The sequence below is a fragment of the Thalassophryne amazonica genome, chromosome 2 (genome assembly GCF_902500255.1).
Source record: "Thalassophryne amazonica chromosome 2, fThaAma1.1, whole genome shotgun sequence".
Taxonomy (NCBI): domain Eukaryota; kingdom Metazoa; phylum Chordata; class Actinopteri; order Batrachoidiformes; family Batrachoididae; genus Thalassophryne; species Thalassophryne amazonica.
In genome coordinates this window covers 81440788-81462503 of record NC_047104.1, presented here as the reverse complement: position 1 = coordinate 81462503, position 21716 = coordinate 81440788, and the positions used below count along the sequence as shown (strand labels likewise).

General features: G+C 46.6%; 1 protein-coding gene across 1 annotated transcript in view; it reads right to left on the bottom strand.

The window, feature by feature from the left end:
• Positions 1 to 21716, bottom strand: part of tacr2 (tachykinin receptor 2) — a 166907-nt gene that overhangs the window by 61827 nt on the left and 83364 nt on the right. Inside the window, 2 exon segments of the mRNA XM_034188456.1 lie at positions 6462 to 6592; positions 6594 to 6657. Coding sequence (XP_034044347.1) covers positions 6462 to 6592; positions 6594 to 6657 — 195 coding nt within the window.

Genomic DNA, 21716 nt, shown 5'->3' with positions numbered 1-21716 from the left:
ATCCACTGGAGTGTCAACAATTGGTATTGGTATAACAATATTATACTAAAATAGTGTGCATTTAAATAGTTGAATCATTTGGGTCTGCCCTGTGAACATGTAAAGTTTTCTGTGAGATTACACACCCTAAATGGGTGGAGTTTGGTGACGTCAGTCCCCCTTAAAAAGTAGAACAGAGTGCGGCTCTGCCCCTTTTTGGCTCCCTCTACCCTCTTCTGCCTCTCTTTGCTCCTCTGTTTTGTCTCTCTTGCTCGCTCTCTTACTTTCTTAAACGCTTAATTATTTTTGGGTCAACAAGGCCCCATGCTAAGCTAACCTAGCTGAAGCTACCACATGGCATTCATTCACTGTTTTTTTTCTTGTCTCAATTTTTGAGAATTTTTAACCTGAGCTTTATGGTGCGTCAAGTGTTTCGAAGTTTTAAAGACAACCTCCAATGTGAACTTTTCAAAATAATAGCGAATTTACAGAAAAGCAATTTTCCTTTTCTGTCAGCTAATTTTCCAAAGCTCTTAAAGTTTTATCTTTTTTCTAAATTCACAAAGACTTTTAATCTGGCTCCAACAAATTTTTAAAGCTACCGAATCCATTTTTCAACAAGCGCCTTCCACCTCTTGGTTCCAGCAAGCTGACGACCTGACTGCAAGCAGCCATCCTGTCAATAAAGCCAGCCAACACAAGCCTTTGGGATCACCAGGGGGGACCACTGAAGTTAACCCCTGACCCAAGTGAGCACGCTGCAGAACCTACATCAATGACGAACCACCTTTTCAATGGACCAGCTAAGTGACCCAGTTAAAGGTTCCAGAAAAAGGGTTTGTTGCAAAGGGACACAAAGTGGCTTCCCTTTATTATGCTTCTGCTTTTTAGCCATATTCATATGTTTGTTTAATAATTTTCGTAAAAACAATTGACTTCAAATTCCATCACTAAATTCTAATCAGATTTATTTACAGTGAACAGGGCGAGTGGTGACGTCAGTGGATCGTATCAGAGCTCAGCTCGCCTGAACAAGAAGTTAAATCTATATAAACATAGGAATAAATAACAGCTGCAGACAAGAAGGAAAAACACGCAACTGTTTTATCAAACCTTGACAATGTAAACAAGTCAATAATTACCTTTTTAGATGGCTCAAATGCTTTCTGCAGCTTGTTAGCTGTTCACGAGTGCACGTGCGCGGCGAACAGCCCAGCTGCAGGTTCCTCTGTGATTCGGGAGGTGATTAGAGCCATTTTTCAACAGCCAAATTGCAGAATAAATTTGCATCCGCCCGCAAATCAGATGCAAAGCAGACGTAATAAAAACACTTTATTCGTGGGCCAGTCTGTATGCAGTCGCTCCAACTTATTTTAGTTTGTGATGTGGACATGATGGGCACACAAAATATCCGTTTTACACACTGTCCCAGTCCGCTGCCAAGCCGCAAATCCCTGTCAGTTGCGGATATCAGCAGATGACGGCACATAGATTATGTTTGTGTATCTACTGAGTATGTATGGAGTATGTAAGGCGGATGTCATCCGCAGCCAAACTTTTGGGCAGGCAACGGAAAAACGTACCTCTGCGGATAATTACGGACGTGTGCGGATGTCGGCCGACTCATACAAGCATGTTTCACGCATATTGCGGATGTTAAGCGAATATGAACCAATTTTGTGCACAATCCATATGCAAATCCTCCTTAACGCCAGTGGGACCGGGCCCTAAATGATTATTCTTAATAGGTGCAGAAAAGAGGCAGCCCTACATTTAAAATGATGTCAGCTACATTTAAACTGACACCAAATCTTAAAGGTGTTCAGTACCACATGATTATCTGTAAATTGAGAGGTTTTGATGAGAAAGGATGAGTAAATTATAGCCAAAATCAAGGATGCCTTACTGTGAGATAACTCCAGTTTACACCAATAGTGGTGCATCTTAGTTCAAATGTCCATAACAATTGTTAATTTTTTCATAAAAGCACCAAATTTGGCACACATATTCTGAATTAACTAATGCTTATTTTCCGATGTCAAGGCATCCTGGAGCTGACCTCTAATGACCTACAGGGGTCAATGAAATATTATGCAGGGGTTAAAATTTAAAAATATTCCAATCATATTGGAAGGTATATCTTATTATTTGTCTGATCATAAAGAGTCCCAAAAGGTATAGTTTGGACTATTTATGACTGAATGTTATGGAGGTATGGGGTAAAAACAGCAAAAAGTATGACAAAGGTCAATTTCAGTTTGTGCAGGGGTCAAAAGTTAAAGTTACTCCAGTTTTGGTAAAAAGTGATGCAAATTTTATAGGTTGACTTAATAGGGTTTTAAAAGAAATACTCTGCACCATCTGTCATGCTTAGTTATCATATTACGGGGTAACGTGTCACATGCCATAGAATCTGCCCGGTCTCCCCCTCTGTTTTTGCTGTCTCTGTGTTCACTGTCTGTGTGCTGAGTTGGGGGTGGCTGACCTTGTTTCCACTCTGCCTCCACCTACTCAAGCTCACCTGCTCCTCAGCTACGCCAGTTGCCGCCACCTCAAGCTGCTGCATTTAAACCCGGTGTCGCAGACCAAATGGTCTGTCGCTAAAAATTGGTCCTCCCTGCCTCCACTGTGCATGCATCATTTCAGAGGTCTGAGACAGAGTCTCTTCACCCAAAGCAATCAAATGGATTAATGGGATTATTAACCATCTGATGATAAAGGTAAAACCTCTTAAATCATTCTAAAGTCAGTTTAAAGAAGAAACAAGGTCGTTTTAAGCAGAAAAGAGGCTTTAAACGGTGGCGCATTGAGATAGACGACGCAGAGTGAACGCATCAGCTAGCAGCTCGTGTAGCTGCAGTGCTCTGATCGTTTCTCCATCTTTTATGATGAAATAATGCTGAATTTATGTGGAAATGATTGTTGTACAAAAGCTTCAGATATCTGTCGCTGAGATAGGTGATGACTGGAGCGCAATTTGAAGCAGAAACAACGTGATAATCAGTGAACCGTGGCTAATGACACATGTGCAGTGAAGGCAGGGCGGACCGATTTTTTAGGGGGGACCATTCGGTCTGCAACACCGGTCTCACTCACCACATCACCATTTTGTTGTTGTAACCACCGTGGTAACTACTTGGCCAGTCTCAGCCTTTGTAGCTTGGATGTATTCTGTGTTTTTGTGCTCCTTTTTAACCCAAGTGGTTTTTTTTTGTCTTTTCTTCTAGCCTATCCAGGCTCACCAGTCCTCCCTGCCTTGCTCAGCCCAGTGTTTGTCCTTCCCTGCTCACCGTGTGGAATCCCTTTACTTTTTCTAATAAATTCCTTGTTGAACTTTCATTTTCTGTTGGTAAATCTGCTTCTTTTATCCGCTCCTCAAATATTGCTTTTTCCTCCTGCCCCACTTCTCATGCCTTGAGTAAGCGAAGCAGTAAAGATCTTTTTTTTCCTCCTCAATGGCCCAATTTACAGTGGCGTAGTTTCGCTGATTTCTTTTGGGCCTTTGACGCTTTTGCTGCTGAGTCCAGTATCAGAACTATGCTGATCTGGTGGATTATCCAGCTGAGTGCTGCCGCAGGAGAGATCATTCCCCGCAGTACTGGGAGACGTTGCACCATTGCTGTCCTTACAGACCCTAGTGCCTTGGTGTGATTTGGGGGCCTTTTTATCCTGGGAGACATACCGGCCATTGCAACTGACCATTTTTAGACTTTTTCATACTTGCTTTTTGGAGATTTATTCATTGAAATGTCCTCATACCGAGATCTCTCCCAGCAAACCCTTTTCACAGTGAGGCCGAGGACACTCAAGGCAAGTGTCCAGTAGGAACTTCTAACCCACCTAACATCAGTTTCATCTGTCTGGAGTCTGTTGTGTGGGTTATTTCTGTTTGTAGCCTGTGCTTGACAGAATCCAGTGGATGTCGACATTGTTTGACCTTTACTTTGGAGACCAAGCATCCAACACATTTAAAACTATTCCATTTATAATCCTTTTAATTTATAAACCAGAATCTGTGAAGTACTGTATCGGATGCCCTCCATCAGCCGCAGAAGCCGTCTGACATCACTGAATGCTGCACAAGGTACCTTCATAGTATGGTCAGAGAAAACAGAGATGGTCAAATCATTGACCTCATGTTGTTCTCTGGCATGACACAATCACCGTGATGAAAAAAAATCTGGCAACAATGGCTTGTGGTCATGCACCAGGCCTGGGTTAGCTTGATTGGTCTGGACCAGTTCTGTACTGGACTGGTCAAGAACTGGTTTCTTTTCCAGGCCGAGCATTGTTGTTTGTGTTTTGTTTATTTGTTTTAAGAAGCGCAGTGCCACAGCAACAGTGCTGCTGCTGTTGGGACGTTCTGAGGCCACATCACACTTAGCTTAAAAGAGCAGGAACCACACTGATTCAGCCTGAATGGTTAAAAAAAGAGACCAAATTCGAAACGCAGTTGGGAGGGACAGATATTCAGACAGCTGTGTATGAATGCCGTTGAAATTCCTAGAATGTGGGCTGAAGCAACCACAAATTATTCATGCACAGTCCATTTGTAAGCCTCTGAATGCAGTCTAAATGTAGTTGGAACACAGTTAGTGCAGCAGATAACTGAAACAATCCTTCAAATGGTGATAAAGCATAAAATTTTGTTGTGTGGGCCGCTGAAGAGGAGGTACTGCTGGCCCACCACCACCAGATGCGCCCTGCTTGGAGTGCGGGCTTCAAGCACAAGAGGGCGCCAGAGCCACTGGGAGTGACAGCTGTCACTCATCATCAGCACCAGCTGTCACTCATTCAACTCATCACCATCACCATAAAGGCCGGACTGCAACTCCACCTCCCTCGCCGAGAAATCAGCTACCTTGGAGGTAATATTCTCTGCTGTATTTAACGCTGACTGGGCCGTGTGGATCCGGCTCGGTTCTGGAAGGGCGTCTCCTATCCTCAAGCCTGCCCACATGTCACCCAACGTAATTGACTGTAGTTCCAAAATGGTTGTTGTCTGTATTCCGTTGTGCACAATTTACAACATTAAATTGTTACTGTTTGGCTTATCCATTGCCCGTTCTTTTACACCCCCTGTTGTGGGTCCGTGTTCCTACACTTTCACAACAAAATTTGGCACAAATACACCTTAGACATTACTCTTTTAAAAAATCCGACTGGCTACTTGAATTTTCAATAGGCGCCAGGTAGGGTTAAGGAATTACAAAAGGGTCAAAATTTAAAAATGCTCCAATCAAATTGAAAACTATACCACATTATTTGTCTGACCATAAAGATTCCAAAGAGGTATACTATAGGTATGGACTATCTGTGACTGAATGTTATAGGGTAAAAACAGCAAGAATGGTGACAAAGGTAAATTTCAGTTTGCACTGGGGTAAGAAGTGATGTAAATTATTGGTTGAGCTAATAGGATTAATAAATGGAATAGTTTTGACTGTGTTGAATGCTTGGTCTCCAAAGTAAAGGTCAAACAAGGTCAACGTCCATTGAATTCTATTACATGTGACATATATTACCCCGTAACATGATAACTAAGCATGACACATGGTCCAAACTACTAATCTAACCTATGTGTGGTGAAATGATCCGCATCCCCCACAGCCACCTGTGCGTGCTTACGACAGGTGATCGAACTGGCTGTTGCATGTGCATAAGCCAGGCTACGGCAGGGATGCATCAGTTTACATGCACTTCAGTAATCCGATAATCAGAAAACATGGTTTACATTCTTTCAATTCATGAAACTTCAAAATCCAGAGAACAGAAACAGCAGGTCCTGAAAAAAGAGCAGAGAGAGACAGCGCTCACTCTGCTCTTTTTTTTAGGACCGGAGACAGCTCTCACTCTCATTCTCTTTCTTTCTCACTCTCTCTTGCATGCTGAAACAAGAAACAGAATGTTTAAGTATGTTTGTAAGTTTAAATGGCAATATTTTCTACTTTTTTTTTGCGGGGGGCATACAACAGACTCTGAACTTCGCGATTTGATGTTACGAGCCCTGATGAGGCAGTAGCTTATCTCCCTCTGTAGATCTGGGAACATGAGTACTGTTTGCTTTTCATGTACCATTTTCAGAACGGAGCACATTTCCACAATGCCAAAAAAAAGTAGGCAGGAGTGGACTGTGAGAGGCAGAAAAATAGTGCCGAGGGCTACATACATGCAGTAAGCATACAGTAAGCAACCATATGCAACTGTAAGCAAAACTAGGAACACAACCATGCGCCATCACACACCATTGGTATTATCAGTCAAATTTTAAGTTAGCAGATAAGGAGTTATCAAAGCTAAGTTTTAGGTTACCTGTGCTCACCATTGCTGATGAATAATACTTTATTTTTTACAAACTAAAATCTTATTGATCTCAGTGCAAGTTATGTGTATTGTCATATGTGTGTGTGGTGAAAACAATATTATTTGAATACATTTCATTGCTACGTTAACATCATTCCTAATAAATCTCCATCTGCCACCTTAGTTGATGTTTTCCCCCGTAATCGTCTGGCCAGTCGACCATGCACACGGTCCTGGGGTAGTAAAATCTTGTCACACTGTAGTAGCACTGAGGGAAAGCCAGTGAGATTGCTGCAATCCATATCAGCCCAAATTACGACCTTTGTAGTAGGGGAGGACAGGCGGGGCTTCAGTGGGTGGATGATAGCCATGTACCTGAAAAAAGTTGAAAATACTTACTCATTTCCATAGTTACCTTTGTCCACAGTTCAAGTTTAATCTCACAACTCTGGGTAATACAAATAAACAAAAAAAAAATCTCTTCTTCTGTTTGTATGAGTCTTTGCCAGGAGATGAAAGGACAAGCTTTAATTATTCAGGTAAAAATCTGTTGGGGGGGGAGAATCATACATCATTCCAGAACTGAAAGCTGCGTTTTAATACTCAGAGAAATCTAATTAATACCTTTACAAACATCAGTTAGGTCATTGTGACCTCATTCAAAAAGAAAAAAGTCATCATTCTTATGTAATTATTTTTCACCTCTCATTTAAAAAAAAAAGTTTGTCTGAAGTGTACTGTTAATTAAAAAGACCCACACAAAGTCACATAACCTGATTATTCCACAGATTGGAAAGTAGTGAGAAGGAATTACCCTGAACAAAAATATAAATGCAACACTTTTGTTTTTGCTCCCATTTTTCATGAGCTGAACTCAAGGTGTGCCTGAGGCTGGCCACAATAAAAGGCCACAACAATGGTTTGCAAAACTAAAGAATTTCTGCAACAAACTGTCAGAAACCATCTCAGGAAGCTCATCTGCTTGCTTGTTGTCCTCATCGGAGTCTCGACCTGACTGCAGTTCATTATCATAACTGACGTGAGTGGGCAAATGCTCACATTCAATGGCATCTGGCTGCTGATCAGTTGTATGTGAAGGAGATGTCTGGCACTGCATAAGGCAAATGGTGGTCACACCACATACTGAATGGTTTTCTGACCCAAACCACACTCCCCAGGAACCCCCCAATAAGCAAATGTGCACATTTCAGAGTGGACCTTTTATTGTGGCCAGCCCAAGACACACCTGTGCAATAATCATGTTGTCTAATCAGCATCTTGATATGCCACACCTGTGAGGTGGGATGGATTATCTTGGCAAAGGAGTGCTCACTACACAGATTAGACAGATTTGTGAAAAATATTTGTGTATATACAACCCCAATTCCAATGAAGATGGGACGTTGTGTAAAATGTAAATAAAAACAGAAAACAATGATTTGCAAATCCTCTTCAACTATATTCAATTGAATACACCACAAAGACAAGATATTAATGTTCAAACTGATAAACTTTATTGTTTTGTGCAAATATGGAAAAAAAAATGTATGCCTGCAACACATTTCAAAAAAGCTGGGACAGTGGTATGTTTACCACTGTGTTACATCACCTTTAAGCATTTGGGAACTAAGGACACTAACTGTTGAAGCTTTGTAGGTGGAATTCAGTTGTTCAACAGTTCGGGGTCTCCGTTGTCGTATTTTGCGCTTCATATAATGCGCCACACATTTTAAATGGGTGACAGGTCTGGACTGCAGGCAGGCCAGTCTAGTACCCGCACTCTTTTACTCTACGAAGCCACGCTGTTGTAACACATGCAGAATGTGGCTTGGCACTGTCTTGCTGAATTAGCAGGGACGTCCCTGAAAAAGACGTTGCTTGGATGGCAACATGTGTTGCTCCAAAACCTGGATGTACCTTTCAGGCATGATGTTGCCATCACAGATGTGTAAGTTACCCATGCCATGGGCACTAACACACCCCCCATACCATCACAGATGCTGGCTATTGAACTTTGCGCTGGTAAGGAATCTGGATGGTCTTTCCTCTTTTGTCTAGAGGACACGACGTCCATGATTTCCAAAAAACAATTTGAACATGTGGACTCATCAGACCTCAGCACACTTTGCCACTTTGCGTCTGTCCATTTCAAATGAGCTCGGGCCCAGAGAAGGTGTGACATTTCTAAGATGTTGTTGATGTATGTCTTTTTGTGTTGGGAAGGTGTCGCGACACGGACCCACAACAGGGGGCGCTAAGGAACGGACAATGGATAAGCCAACAAGTAACAATTTAATGTTGTGGAAACACACAACGGAATACAGACAGAAATTTTGATTGCCAATATATACACCAGGTGACGTGTGGGCACGCTCGAAGATAGAAGACCTCTGGCGAGAGAAGAGCTGATTCCCACACAGCTTCCCACCACCAACGGGCCTGAAGAACACCGGAGCCACCAAGTCCCGAGTCCCCAGCTGGCCTCTGCCTTCGGCTGTCGACCCGGGTACTGCTGGGCAGAGATCAGAGAAAATCAGGTGAGTGTGAATCCGCACACTCAGTAGTCCACTCACACTCAATGTTCTGTAAGGAGGGAGCACCTCCACCTCCAATCACACAATCGTGCAGCTCCTGTGTAACCACTTATCTGCTATGGAGCGTGATGCGAAGTCGTCGCGGTCACGCCCTTACTCCAGCTCTGATAAGGACACCACAGGGCAAACGGCTGCAAAGAAGAGTTTAGGTAGCAGAGAAATTACCGCAGAGAGGTTACCTCTTGGTTGCTGATTTTCTCGGCGGGGAGGTGGAGTTGTAGTCCCGGGCTTTTATGGTGATGTGGAAAATGAGTGACAGCTGGTGCAGATGATGAATGACAGCTGTCACCTCTCCATTGCTCCGACGACCCCTCCTCGTGCTTGAAGCCCGCACTCCAAAGCAGGGTGCCTTCTGGTGGTGGTGGGCCAGCAGTACCTCCTCTTCAGCGGCCCACACAACATTTTGCTTTGCATGGTAGAGTTTTAACTTGCACTTGTAGATGTAGCGACAAACTGTGTTAACTGACAATGGTTTCTGAAGTGTTCCTGAGCCCATGTGGTAAGATCCTTTACACAATGGTGTCGGTTTTAATGCAGTGCCACCTGAGGGATCAAAGGTCATGGCCATTCAATGTTGGTTTTCAGCCTTTCCGCTTACACGTAGGCAGTTCTCTAGATTCTCTGAATTTTCTGATTATATTATGGACTGTAGATGATATAATCCTAAATCCTTGCAACTGAATGTTGAGAAACTTGTTCTTAACCCTCTGGGGTCCAGGGCATTTTTTGGACAGTTCACTCACCTGGCATAAATGTTTTATTATTGCTGTTAACAGCTCTCCCTGCATCCCACAATCAGGTTTTATGTCCCCTTTTTTCAGTTCAACCTGTGCTTTCATAATATATATGCTTTTGTTGTGTTGTATAAGTGTAATAAAGGTTTACAATCAAAAATAAGGAAGGAAAAAGTAAAGGGGAAAATAATTTTCCACACATATTTATTGAAAACACACAGCAAACTATAATAAAAACTGTTTTGACACTTTATAAAGGTAATTTGAGGTCTTGTGTGAAAGACTGTACAACAAAAAGGTTCAAACAATAAACACAAATACACATTTTGAACAATATATACAAAATGGTCTATGTGTTTTTTTTGTCTTCACGGTAAAAGCAACAGAGTTATCCAGTGACATTCACATGCAAACTACTGGAGCAATCCTGATAGTTACACACTCTTTGTTTGAGCACGTGAGATTTTCATCAGAGGCTCTTCGTCTGCTCTGTCTGCTTTCTTTGATCGCTGTGCACAATGGCGCAGGGCGCATTTGGAGCCAATACTATGTACTCATTGGAGCACCCAGGGGTCTCGTCAAATGGCCAACTAGTAAATATTCACTCCTGAAAACAATCTTTGGCTTTTTCACGTGAGTTGAATCTGCCCTACAATTGGATTTTGGAAAACCATGTGATGGTGAACCAATTCTGTTTGGACACTGACATTGCGCACGTCATCACACAGCTTCTATGAGGAGTAAAAAGATGGCTGATGGCTGGCTCGAACGTCCGCGGAGTTAACTAACTTTTCAGCAAAACAAAGTAAGTTTCTATCTCATATCATTAAAAAGTTATTTATAATTTAGTAAAGCTTGGTCTTAGCCATCTTATACGAGGGCGTCGGCCCCAGAGGGTTAAACTGTTGGATTATTTTTTCATGTAGTTGTTCACAAAGTGGTGATCCTCACCCCATCTTTGCTTGTGAATGACTGAGACTTTTGGGGATGCTCATTTATACCCAATCATGAGTGTCCTCAGTTCCCAAACACTTACTGAGTGTTGTTAGAATGAAAGGTGATATGACACTGTGGTAAACATACCACTGTTGTTGTGAAAGTGTAGTGACATGGACCCACAACAGGGGGCGCAATGAACGGTCAATAGATGAGCCAAAAAGTCACAATTTATGTTGTGAAGGTGCACAACGAATACACAGACAATCTCAGAATATGATTACAGTCAATCCACAAAGGTGACGTGTGGGCAAGCTCGAGGATAGAAGACGTCTGTCCTGAGAAGAGCCGAACAAACGATTTCCGCCGCCACCGAACCTGGTGAATACTGAAGCCGCCAAGTCCTGATTCCCAGTGATCACCGTCCCCGACTGTCGATCTGGTACTGCTGGCGAAGAACAAAGACAGTCAAGTGTGGGTGTGTGTACACCCCGTAACAACAATGGTGGGAATGCCACCTCCACCTCTAACACACACTTGTGCAGTGTCTGTTTAACCACTTATCTGACGGACGTAGGACGAAACAGTCGCGACCCACGCCGGTCCTCTGGTTGACAGCTGCAAAACAATAGCTCTTAGAATCAATTACTACAGGCAGAGAAAGTTACCTCCATTGAAGTACGATATCTCGGCAACGAGGTGGAGATGACGTCTGGTCTTTATGGAGTGAGATGCTGTAGAGTAGATGGGTGACAGCTGTCAAGAGATAATGAGTGACAGCTGTCACCCCCGGCTGTGTCCGTGGTGGCAGCGCCCTCTCGTGCCTGAAGCCCGCACTTCAGGCAGGGTGCCCACTGGTGGTGGGCCAGCAGTACCTCCTCTTCTGGCGGCCCACACAACAGGACCCCCCCCTCAACGGGCGCCTCCTGGCGCCCGACCAGGCTTGTTCGGGTGACGGTGGTAGAAGTCGGCCAGGAGGGCCGGATCCAGGATGAAGCTCCTCTTCACCCAGGAGCATTCTTCGGGTCCATACCCCTCCCAGTCCACCAAGTACTGGAACCCCCGGCTCATCCGACGGACGTCCAGAAGCCAGCGCACCGTCCAAGCCGGCTCCCCGTCGATGATCCGAGCAGGAGGCGGCGCCGGTCTGGGAGCACAGAGGGGTGAGTTGTGGTGAGGTTTGATCCTTGAAATGTGAAAATCCGGGTGGATCCGCAGTGAAGCCGGGAGTTGGAGCTTCACTGCGGCAGGACTGAGGACTTTGAGGATCTTGTATGGTCCGATATATCTGTCCTTACGTTTCGGGGAGTCCACCTGGAGGGGGATGTCCTTCGTGGATAGCCACACCTCCTGCCCGGGCTGGTAAGCAGGGGCCGGGGATCGCCGGCGGTCTGCATGGGTCTTCGCCCTCGTCCGGGCCTTCAACAAGGCAGAACGGGCGGAGCGCCACACCTGACGGCACTTCCGCAGGTGGGCCTGGACCAAGGGCACACCGACCTCTCCCTCCACCACGGGAAACAACGGGGGCTGATACCGCAAACACACCTCAAATGGGGAGAGGCCGGTGGCAGAGGACACCTGGCTGTTATGTGCATACTCGATCCAGGCCAGATGTTTACTCCAGGCCGTCGGGTGTGCGGACGTCACACAGCGCAGAGCTTGCTCCAATTCCTGATTGGCCCGTTCTGCCTGTCCATTGGTCTGCGGGTGATACCCAGACGAGAGGCTCACAGTAGCCCCCAGTTCCCGGCAGAAGCTCCTCCAGACGTGTGAGGAGAACTGGGGACCACGATCAGAGACGATGTCGGTGGGTATCCCATGCAGACGGACGACGTGGTGGACCAGGAGGTCTGCTGTCTCCTGGGCTGTTGGGAGCTTCAGGAGGGCCACGAAGTGGGCCGCCTTGGAGAATCGGTCCACTATCGTGAAGATGGTGGTGTTGCCCTGGGACGGCGGGAGGCCCGTGACGAAATCCAGGCCGATGTGGGACCAGGGGCGATGAGGCACAGGTAGCGGCTGGAGAAGTCCTTGGGACCTTTTATGGTCTGCCTTGCCCCTGGCACAGGTGGTGCAGGCCTGGATGTACTCCCGGATGTCAGCCTCCATAGACGCCCACCAGAAGCGCTGCCGGACAACTGCCACGGTCCTTCGCACCCCTGAATGACAGGAGAGCTTGGAACCGTGACAGAAGTCCAAGACTGCAGCTCTGGCCTCTGGTGGGACGTAGAAACGGTTTTCGGACCAGTTCCGGGATCCGGGCTCCGTGCCAGGGCCTCCCGGACGATCTTCTCCACGTCCCAGGTGAGGGTGGCCACGATAGTGGACTCAGGCAGGATGGGCTCCGGTGGATCCGACAGTGCAGTTTTGATCTCCTCTTTGTGTACCCGGGACAAGGCATCTGACCTCCGGTTCTTGGTCCCGGGGCGATAGGTGATCCGGAAGTCAAAACGCCCGAAGAACAGTGACCAGCGGGCTTGCCTGGGGTACAGCCGCTTGGCGGTCCTGATATACTCCAGGTTCCGATGGTCAGTGAAAACCGTGAATGGCACAGATGCTCCCTCCAACAGGTGTCCCCACTCCTCAAGAGCCTCTTTCACCACAAGGAGTTCTCGATTGCCGACGTCATAGTTCCGTTCAGCCGGGGTCAACCTGCGTGAAAAGTAGGCACACGGGTGAAGAACCTTATCAGTCTCTCCACTCTGGGATAGCACGGCTCCTATCCCTGAGTCAGAGGCGTCCACTTCAACCATGAACTGGCGGCTAGGGTCGGGCTGCACCAAAACTGGCGCAGTAGAGAACCGTCGTTTCAACTCCTTGAATGCGGCTTCGCACCGATCCGACCAGGTGAAGGAGACTTTTGGAGAGGTCAGGGCTGTCAGGGGGCTAACTACCTGACTGTAGCCCTTAATGAACCTCCTATAGAAATTAGCGAAGCCGAGGAACTGTTGCAGCTTCCTACGGCTTGTTGGTTGGCGCCAATCTCTCACCGCCACAACCTTGGCCGGATCAGGGGCGACGGAGTTAGAGGAGATGATAAACCCCAGGAAGGACAAAGACGTGCGGTGAAACTCGCACTTCTCGCCCTTCACAAACAGTCGGTTCTCTAACAACCGCTGCAGGACCTGACGTACATGCTGGACATGGGTCTCAGGATCCGGAGAAAAGATGAGAATATCGTCCAGATATACGAAGACGAATCGGTGCAGGAAGTCCCGCAAGACGTCGTTAACCAAGGCTTGGAACGTCGCGGGGGCGTTGGTGAGGCCGAACAGCATGACCAGGTACTCAAAGTGACCTAACAGGGTGTTAAATGCTGTCTTCCATTCGTCTCCCTTCCGGATCCGAACCAGGTGATACGCATTTCTAAGATCCAGCTTAGTAAAGATTTTGGCTCCATGCAGGGGGGTGAACACGGAATCCAACAATGGCAACGGGTATCGGCTGCGAACCGTAATCTCATTCAGCCCCCTGTAATCAATGCATGGACGGAGTCCGCCATCTTTCTTGCCCACAAAAAAGAAACCTGCCCCCATTGGGGAGGTGGAGTTCCGGATCAGCCCGGCAGCTAATGAGTCCCGGATGTAGGTCTCCATTGATTCGCGCTCAGGTCGTGAGAGGTTGTACAGCCTGCTGGACGGGAACTCAGCGCCTGGAACCAAATCAATGGCACAATCGTACGGACGGTGCGGGGGAAGGGTGAGTGCCAGATCCATGCTGAAGACGTCAGCAAGATCGTGGTACTCAACCGGCACTGCCGTCAGATTGGGAGGGACTTTGACCTCCTCCTTAGCCTGTAAACCAGGAGGAACCGAGGATCCTAAACACACCCGATGGCAGGTTTCGCTCCACTGAACCACCACCCCAGATGGCCAATCAATCTGGGGATTGTGCTTCAACATCCAAAATCACGCGGGAGGTAGAAGGAGTCACAAAAAACTCAATCCCCTCCCGATGGTTTCCAGACACCACCAGAGTTACTGGTTGTGTCTTGTGTGTGATTAAAGGGAAGCGGGTGCCATCTAGTGCCTGCACCTGCAATGGCGAAGGAAGCGCCACCAGAGGGAGCCCTACCTCCCTTGCCCATCTGCTGTCTAGCAAATTCCCTTCTGACCCCGTGTCCACCAGTGCTGGGGCTTGAAGGGTTAAATCCCCGCTCAGGATTGTAACTGGGAGTCCTGTGGCAATCTGTGTGTGTCCCACGTGAATGTTTTGACCCCCCCTTAGCCCAGTCTCTGAGGGCAGTTGTTGTTGTGGCCGTTTGGGGCAGTTTTTCTGTATGTGCTCCTTTGAGCTGCAGAGAAAACACTCCCCGCGGACCAGCCTCCTCATTTTGGCCCTGTGCGTTTCCCTAACAACGTCAGCAGGGGGAGCTGTTGCCCCACGGAGCGCTGCGGCTGTGGAGCGTGGGGAGGGCGGCCCCTTTTCGAACCCAGAAGGGAGAGGGACGGCGCGTATCCGGCCACGTCCTTCGCCTCGCTCCCGACGGCGTTCCCCCAATCGATTGTCTAACCGTATAACGAGATCGATAAGCCCATCTAAATCCCGCGGTTCCTCCTTAGCTACCAGATGCTCCTTCAGGACCGATGACCGTCCGTTTATGAAGGCGGCGCGGAGCACAACGTTATTCCAGCCGGACCTCGCAGCCGCGATGCGGAAGTCGACTGCATATTCGGCTGCGCACCGGCGCCCCTGTCGCATTGACAGCAGCATTGTTGAAGCAGTCTCTCCTCTGTTAGGGTGATCAAACACTGTTCTGAACTCCCCCACAAACCCAGTGTATGCTGATAATAACCGTGCGTTCTGTTCCCAGAGCGCCGTAGCCCAGGCGCGTGCCTTACCCCGAAGCAAATTAATAACATAAGCCACCTTGCTGGCGTCAGATGCGTACATCACGGGTCGTTGTGCAAAGACGAGCGAACACTGCATCAAAAGGCCGAGCACGTCTCCACACAACCCCCGTACGGCTCAGGGGGACTTATGTATGCTTCAGGGGATGGTGGGGGGGTTTGTTGAATGACCAGTGGAATGTTAATACCCAGCACCGGGTCGGCAGGAGGAGGAGCCGCAGCAGCGCTCTGATGGTGCGCTTCCACCTGTGCGGTGAGAGCCTCCATCCTGCGATTAAGGATGACGTTTTGCTCGGACATCAAATCCAGCCGAGCGGTAAAGGCGGTGAGGATTTGCTGCAACTCACCGAGCACGCCTCCTGCAGACGCCTGTGCACCCTGCTCTTCCATTGGCTGTCCAACAGATGGATGACGCCCCTCGGGATCCATGACGCTGCGATGGCCGAGATATCCTGTTGTGAAAGTGTAGTGACATGGACCCACAACAGGGGGCACAAATGAACGGTCAATAGATGAGCCAAAAAGTAACAATTTAATGTTGTGAAGGTGCACAACGAATACACAGACAATCTCAGAATATGATTACAGTCAATCCACAAAGGTGACGTGTGGGCAGGCTCGAGGATAGAAGACGTCTGTCCTGAGAAGAGCCGGAACCACACGATTTCCGCCACCACCGAACCTGGTGAATACTGGAGCCGCCAAGTCCCGAATTCCCAGGTGATCACCGTCCCCGACTGTCGGATCTGGTACTGCTGGCGAAGAACAAAGACAGTCAAGTGTGGGTGTGTGTACACCCCGTAACAACAACGGTGGGAATGCCACCTCCACCTCTAACACACACTCGTGCAGCATCTGTTTAACCACTTATCTGACGGATGTAGGACGAAACAGTCGCGAGCCACGCCGGTCCTCTGGTTGACAGCTGCAAAACAATAGCTCTTAGAATCAATTACTACAGGCAGAGAAAGTTACCTCCATTGAAGTACAATATCTCAGCAACGAGGTGGAGATGACGTCTGGTCTTTATGGAGTGAGATGCTGTAGAGTAGATGGGTGACAGCTGTCAAGAGATAATGAGTGACAGCTGTCACCCCCGGCTGTGTCCGTGGCGGCAGCGCCCTCTAGCGCCTGAAGCCCGCACTTCGGGCAGGGCGCCCACTGGTGGTGGGCCAGCAGTACCTCCTCTTCTGGCGGCCCACACAACAACTGTCCCAGCTTTTTTGAAAGGTGTTGCAGGCATCATTTGAAAATTTTCAAATGATGCCTGCAACACCTTTCAAAAAAAACTGCAAAAAAAGCCCAAATCATTCCGCCATTTCCTTGCAATGAAACAATGACGAGAGGGGTGGACCAGTGCTCACTCAAAGCCTGCCCACAGGTGAATGACGCAACCAACAGGTGTGGAAAAACTCACGCATGCGCACGAAGGTTCAAGCTTGGCTGACGTAAAAACATATGTATCAAATTGTAGAACTAGAGCACAATAGGTGCTAATTAGAGCTATTGTTTAGTCACTAGCCTATAGCAGTCGGCCTCTCGGTAGGAGGGGTCTGGTTAGGTTAAAAACTCCAGCTTTTGTTGGCTTCTGGTTTATTCTTCTCTACAAGAGTCAAGACAGAAGTCAGACTACCAGAGCAAGAATTTTAGCTGAGGAAGCTTCTGTGATTTGAAGCGAAACGTCCTCACGTCAAGCAACCCAGTCCAGTCAAAGATTCAAGCTTCTCTACTATGGAAACCACCTGGACAACTGAGAGCCTACACAGAAATATGAATCAAATCCATATATTTTTTGCATAAAATAAAAAGGTCGGATTCGTTTCTCACAGACCTCGTATTTGCACAAAAACAATAAAGTTTATCAGTTTGAACATTAAATATCTTGTCTTTGTGGTGTATTCAATTGAATATAGGTTTAAGAGGATTTGCAAGTCATTGTATTCTGTTTTTATTATTATTACGAGGTCTGTCAATAAAGTATTGTACCTTTTTATTTTTTTCAAAAACTATATGGATTTCATTCATACACTCAACAAAAATATAAACACAACACTTTTGCTTTTGCTCCCATTTTGTATGAGATGAACTCAAAGATCTAAAACTTTTTCCACATACACAATATCACCATTTCCCTCAAATATTGTTCACAAACCAGTCTAAATCTGTGATAGTGAGCACTTCTCCTTTGCTGAGATAATCCATCCCACCTCACAGGTGTGCCATATCAAGATGCTGATTAGACACCATGATTAGTGCACAGGTGTGCCTTAGACTGCCCACAATAAAAGTCCACTCTGAAAGGTGCAGTTTTGTTTTATTGGGGGGGGATACCAGTCAGTATCTGGTGTGACCACCATTTGCCTCATGCAGTGCAACACATCTCCTTCGCATAGAGTTGATCAGGTTGTCAATTGCGGCCTGTGGAATGTTGGTCCACTCCTCTTCAATGGCTGTGCGAAGTTGCTGGATATTGGCAGGAACTGGTACACGCTGTCGTATACGCCGGTCCAGAGCATCCCAAACATGCTCAATGGGTGACATGTCCGGTGAGTATGCCGGCCATGCAAGAATTGGGACATTTCAGCTTCCAAGATTGTGTACAGATCCTGCAACATGGGGCCGTGCATTATCCTGCTGCAACATGAGGTGATGTTCTTGGATGTATGGCACAACAATGGGCCTCAGGATTCCTCACGGTATCTCTGTGCATTCAAAAATGCCCATCAATAAACTGCACCTGTGTTCTTTCGTCCATAACGACGCCTGCCCATACCATAACCCCAACCGCCACCATGGGCCACGCGATCCCAATATTGACATCAGCAAACCGCTCACCCACACGACGCCACACACGCTGTCTGCCATCTGCCCTGGACAGTGTGAACCGGGATCATCCGTGAAGAGAACACCTCTCCAACGTGCCAAACGCCAGCGAATGTGAGCATTTGCCCACTCAAGTCGGTTACGACGACGAACTGGAGTCAGGTCGAGACCCCGATGAGGACGACGAGCATGCAGATGAGCTTCCCTGAGACGGTTTCTGACAGTTTGTGCAGAAATTCTTTGGTTATGCAACCAATGTTTCAGCAGCTGTCCGAGTGGCTGGTCTCAGACGATCTTGGAGGTGAACATGCTGGATGTGGAGGCCTGGGCTGGTGTGGTTACCGTGGTCTGGCGGTGTGAGGCTGGTTGGATGTACTGCCAAATTCTCTGAAACAGCCTTTGAAGACGGCTTATGTAGAGAAATGAACATTCATACATGAGCAACAGCTCTGGTTGACATTCCTGCTGTCAGCATGCCAATTGCACGCTCCATCAAATCTTGCGACATCTGTGGCAGTGTGCTGTGTGATAAAACTCACCTTTCAGAGTGGCCTTTTACTGTGGGCAGTCCTAAGGCAGACCTTGCACTAATCATGGTGTCTATCAGCATCTTGATATGGCACAACCTGTGAGGTGGGATGGATTATCTCAGCAAAGGAGAAGTGCTCACTATCACAGATTTAGACTGGTTTGTGAACAATATTTGAGGGAAATGGTGATATTGTGTATGTGGAAAAAGTTTTAGATCTTTGAGTTCATCTCATACAAAATGGGAGCAAAACCAAAAGTGTTGCGTTTATATTTTTGTTGAGTGAATGAATTTACGTCAGACAAGCTTGAAACCCTCGTGCGCAGCGTGAGTTTTTCCATGCCCTGTCGGTGATGTCATTCACCTGTGAGCACGCTTTGTGGAAGGAGTGTCCCGCCCCCTCGTCGGATTTTCATTGTCTGGAAATGGCTGAATGATTTGGACTTTTTTCCATCAGAATTTTTCAGAAGCTGTTAGAGACTGGCACCTGGAAACCATTTGAAAAATTTATCTGGCTTTCGGTGAAAATTTTACGGGCTTCACAGAGAATAAGGACTGTTACTACAGCTTAAGGACAGCTTTAAAGACGCTTTAAGGATGGCTTTAAGGACGCTCGGCGCGCCGCGCTCCGAACTGCGAGGACGAGGCAGAAAACGCCAGATCATTTCTAAGCTGATGGCTCTGTGGATACGAGACCGTCGTGTGCACTTTCTGTGGTTATCACAAGAGCTGGACATCAGCCATTTTCCGGGCAGATTTCACTTTTAACAAGAGATTTTGTCATGGAAAGCCGCGCGGAGGCTCATGCGTAACGACCGATTCGCTGTTTGAGCGAGACAAAGGAACACCTCCTTTCGGCGTGTCATGGGACAAGTTAGGACATGCTAGATCTCGCTTTCAATGCTTACCAGTCCAGTAAGTATCAGAGAAACTGTGTAGAGCTGGGCATGTCCAACTTGTCCCATGACACGCCGAAACGGAGGTGTCCTTTGTCTCGCTCAAACAGCAATCGGTCGTACGCATGAAGCCTCCGCGCAGCTTTTCATGACAAAATCTCTTGTTAAAAGTGAAATCTGCCGGAAAATGGCCTGATGTCCAGCTCTTGTGATGATCAGAGAAAGTGCACACGACGGTCTCGTATCCACAGAGCCATCAGCTTAGAAATGATCTGGCGTTTTCTGCCTCGTCGTCGCAGCTTGGAGCGCAGCGCACCATGCGCCATTGTGGGCCGTCCTTAAAGCTGTAGTAACAGTCCCTTAATCTCTGTGAAGCCCGGAAAATTTTCACCGAAAAACACCGAATCTTCGAAATGGTTTCCAGCTGGTTGTCTGGCAGAGCTCCTGAAAAAAATTTCAAGGAACAAAGCGGCAGTAGCTCAGCTGTTTGCTGAGAATGAAAATCCAACGAGGGGGGCGGGACCACTCCTTCCACAAGGTGTGCTCACAGGCAAATGACGTCACCGATAGGGGGGGGGGGGGGGGATGGCATGGAAAAACTCACGCATGCACACGAGGGTTCAAGCTTGTCTGACGTAAAAACATATGAATGAAATCCATATAGTTTTTGAAAAAAAATAAAAAGGTACGATACTTTATTGACAGACCTCGTATTTACATTTATGCAATGTCCCAACTTCATTTGAATTGGGGTTGTTGAAAAGTTTTAGATGTTTTAGTTCAGCTCATGAAAAATGGGAGCAAAAACAAAAGTGTTGCATTTATAGTTTTGTTCAGTGTATTTAACTAATTTAACTAGAGCACTGCACTCCTAGAGCGGAAACCTCCACCAACACTAGTTTCCAATTCCACAAATTTTTTACTTGGAAAAAAATTCAAGGTCAAGGTCCTTTTAAAAGTGACTTTTCATAATCTAAATTAGATGTGATCAAATGTCAGGAGCATGTATATAGTTCATGCATTTGTTTTTATGCACAAAGATTTTTTTTGTGGTGTTGTCAGGTTTTTTTTCCAACCTTTTTGGTCTCTGAATTCTTTTTCAGATCATTTTCCCAGAACATTGTTTATCTCTGATATGCACAATTTGTCATTGCTTTTTCACACTTTGTTTTGCAACTGATAACTGGAAGACAAACAGACAGGCATAAAACTGGACTCTCCATCCATTTTGGTGTTTTAGGAAAATCCATAACAGAAAAATGAGACTGAGATATAATGCAAAATGTTCACAAAATGGCTTTTCAATATAAAATTCAAATATGCACAAAATCCACAATCCGGCTCAGATCTGGATCAAACCTTGTCAGGCGATAGCGAGTGCCAGTCTGTACTTCAATAAAAGTGAAGTACAGACTGGCACTCATGAGAGTGATTGGGCCATGTTTGATTCAGATATAATGTAAGATACACATTAAAAGGAGTTTTCAATGTTAAATTTAAATGGCTAGAAAATCTGTAATCCGGATCACATCCAGATCAAATTTTGCTAGTCGATAAAGGATACCATCCTACATAATGCCCCAGTCACACGGCACAATAGCTGGACAAAGGATAAAAAGTCACAGTCACAAAACGTTGAGAAGAGGTGGACGAAAGTTCCTGCACCTTTCCCATCAGCGAAAAGCCTCCAAATCAAGCGAACAAAACAAAACTGAAACTAATGAAAGAAAAACAAAGTGAACCTCGACCTCTACACTTTGAACAAAATCAAAACGAAACATTCACGATGATGTGACTGAAACTGGTTATGAAACCGAGTGCAGCCAGCCTTGTCCTCATTTCCGCAGTACTTGCAGGTGAGAGATTTTGTTTGTCTTCACAACAACAATTTTTGTTTGTCTTTACATTCTGAGTTCTCGTGGCGTGTTTGTACCTTGTTGTGCTCTTTATCTGTGATAGTACTTATCCTTACGAGTACCTTTGATGAGTCCATGGCATCATCCACGGGGAACTCTGCGTGTCAGACGAAGGCTACTCGCGAAGACGCGCACACACAGGCCAGCCACAAACAGTTG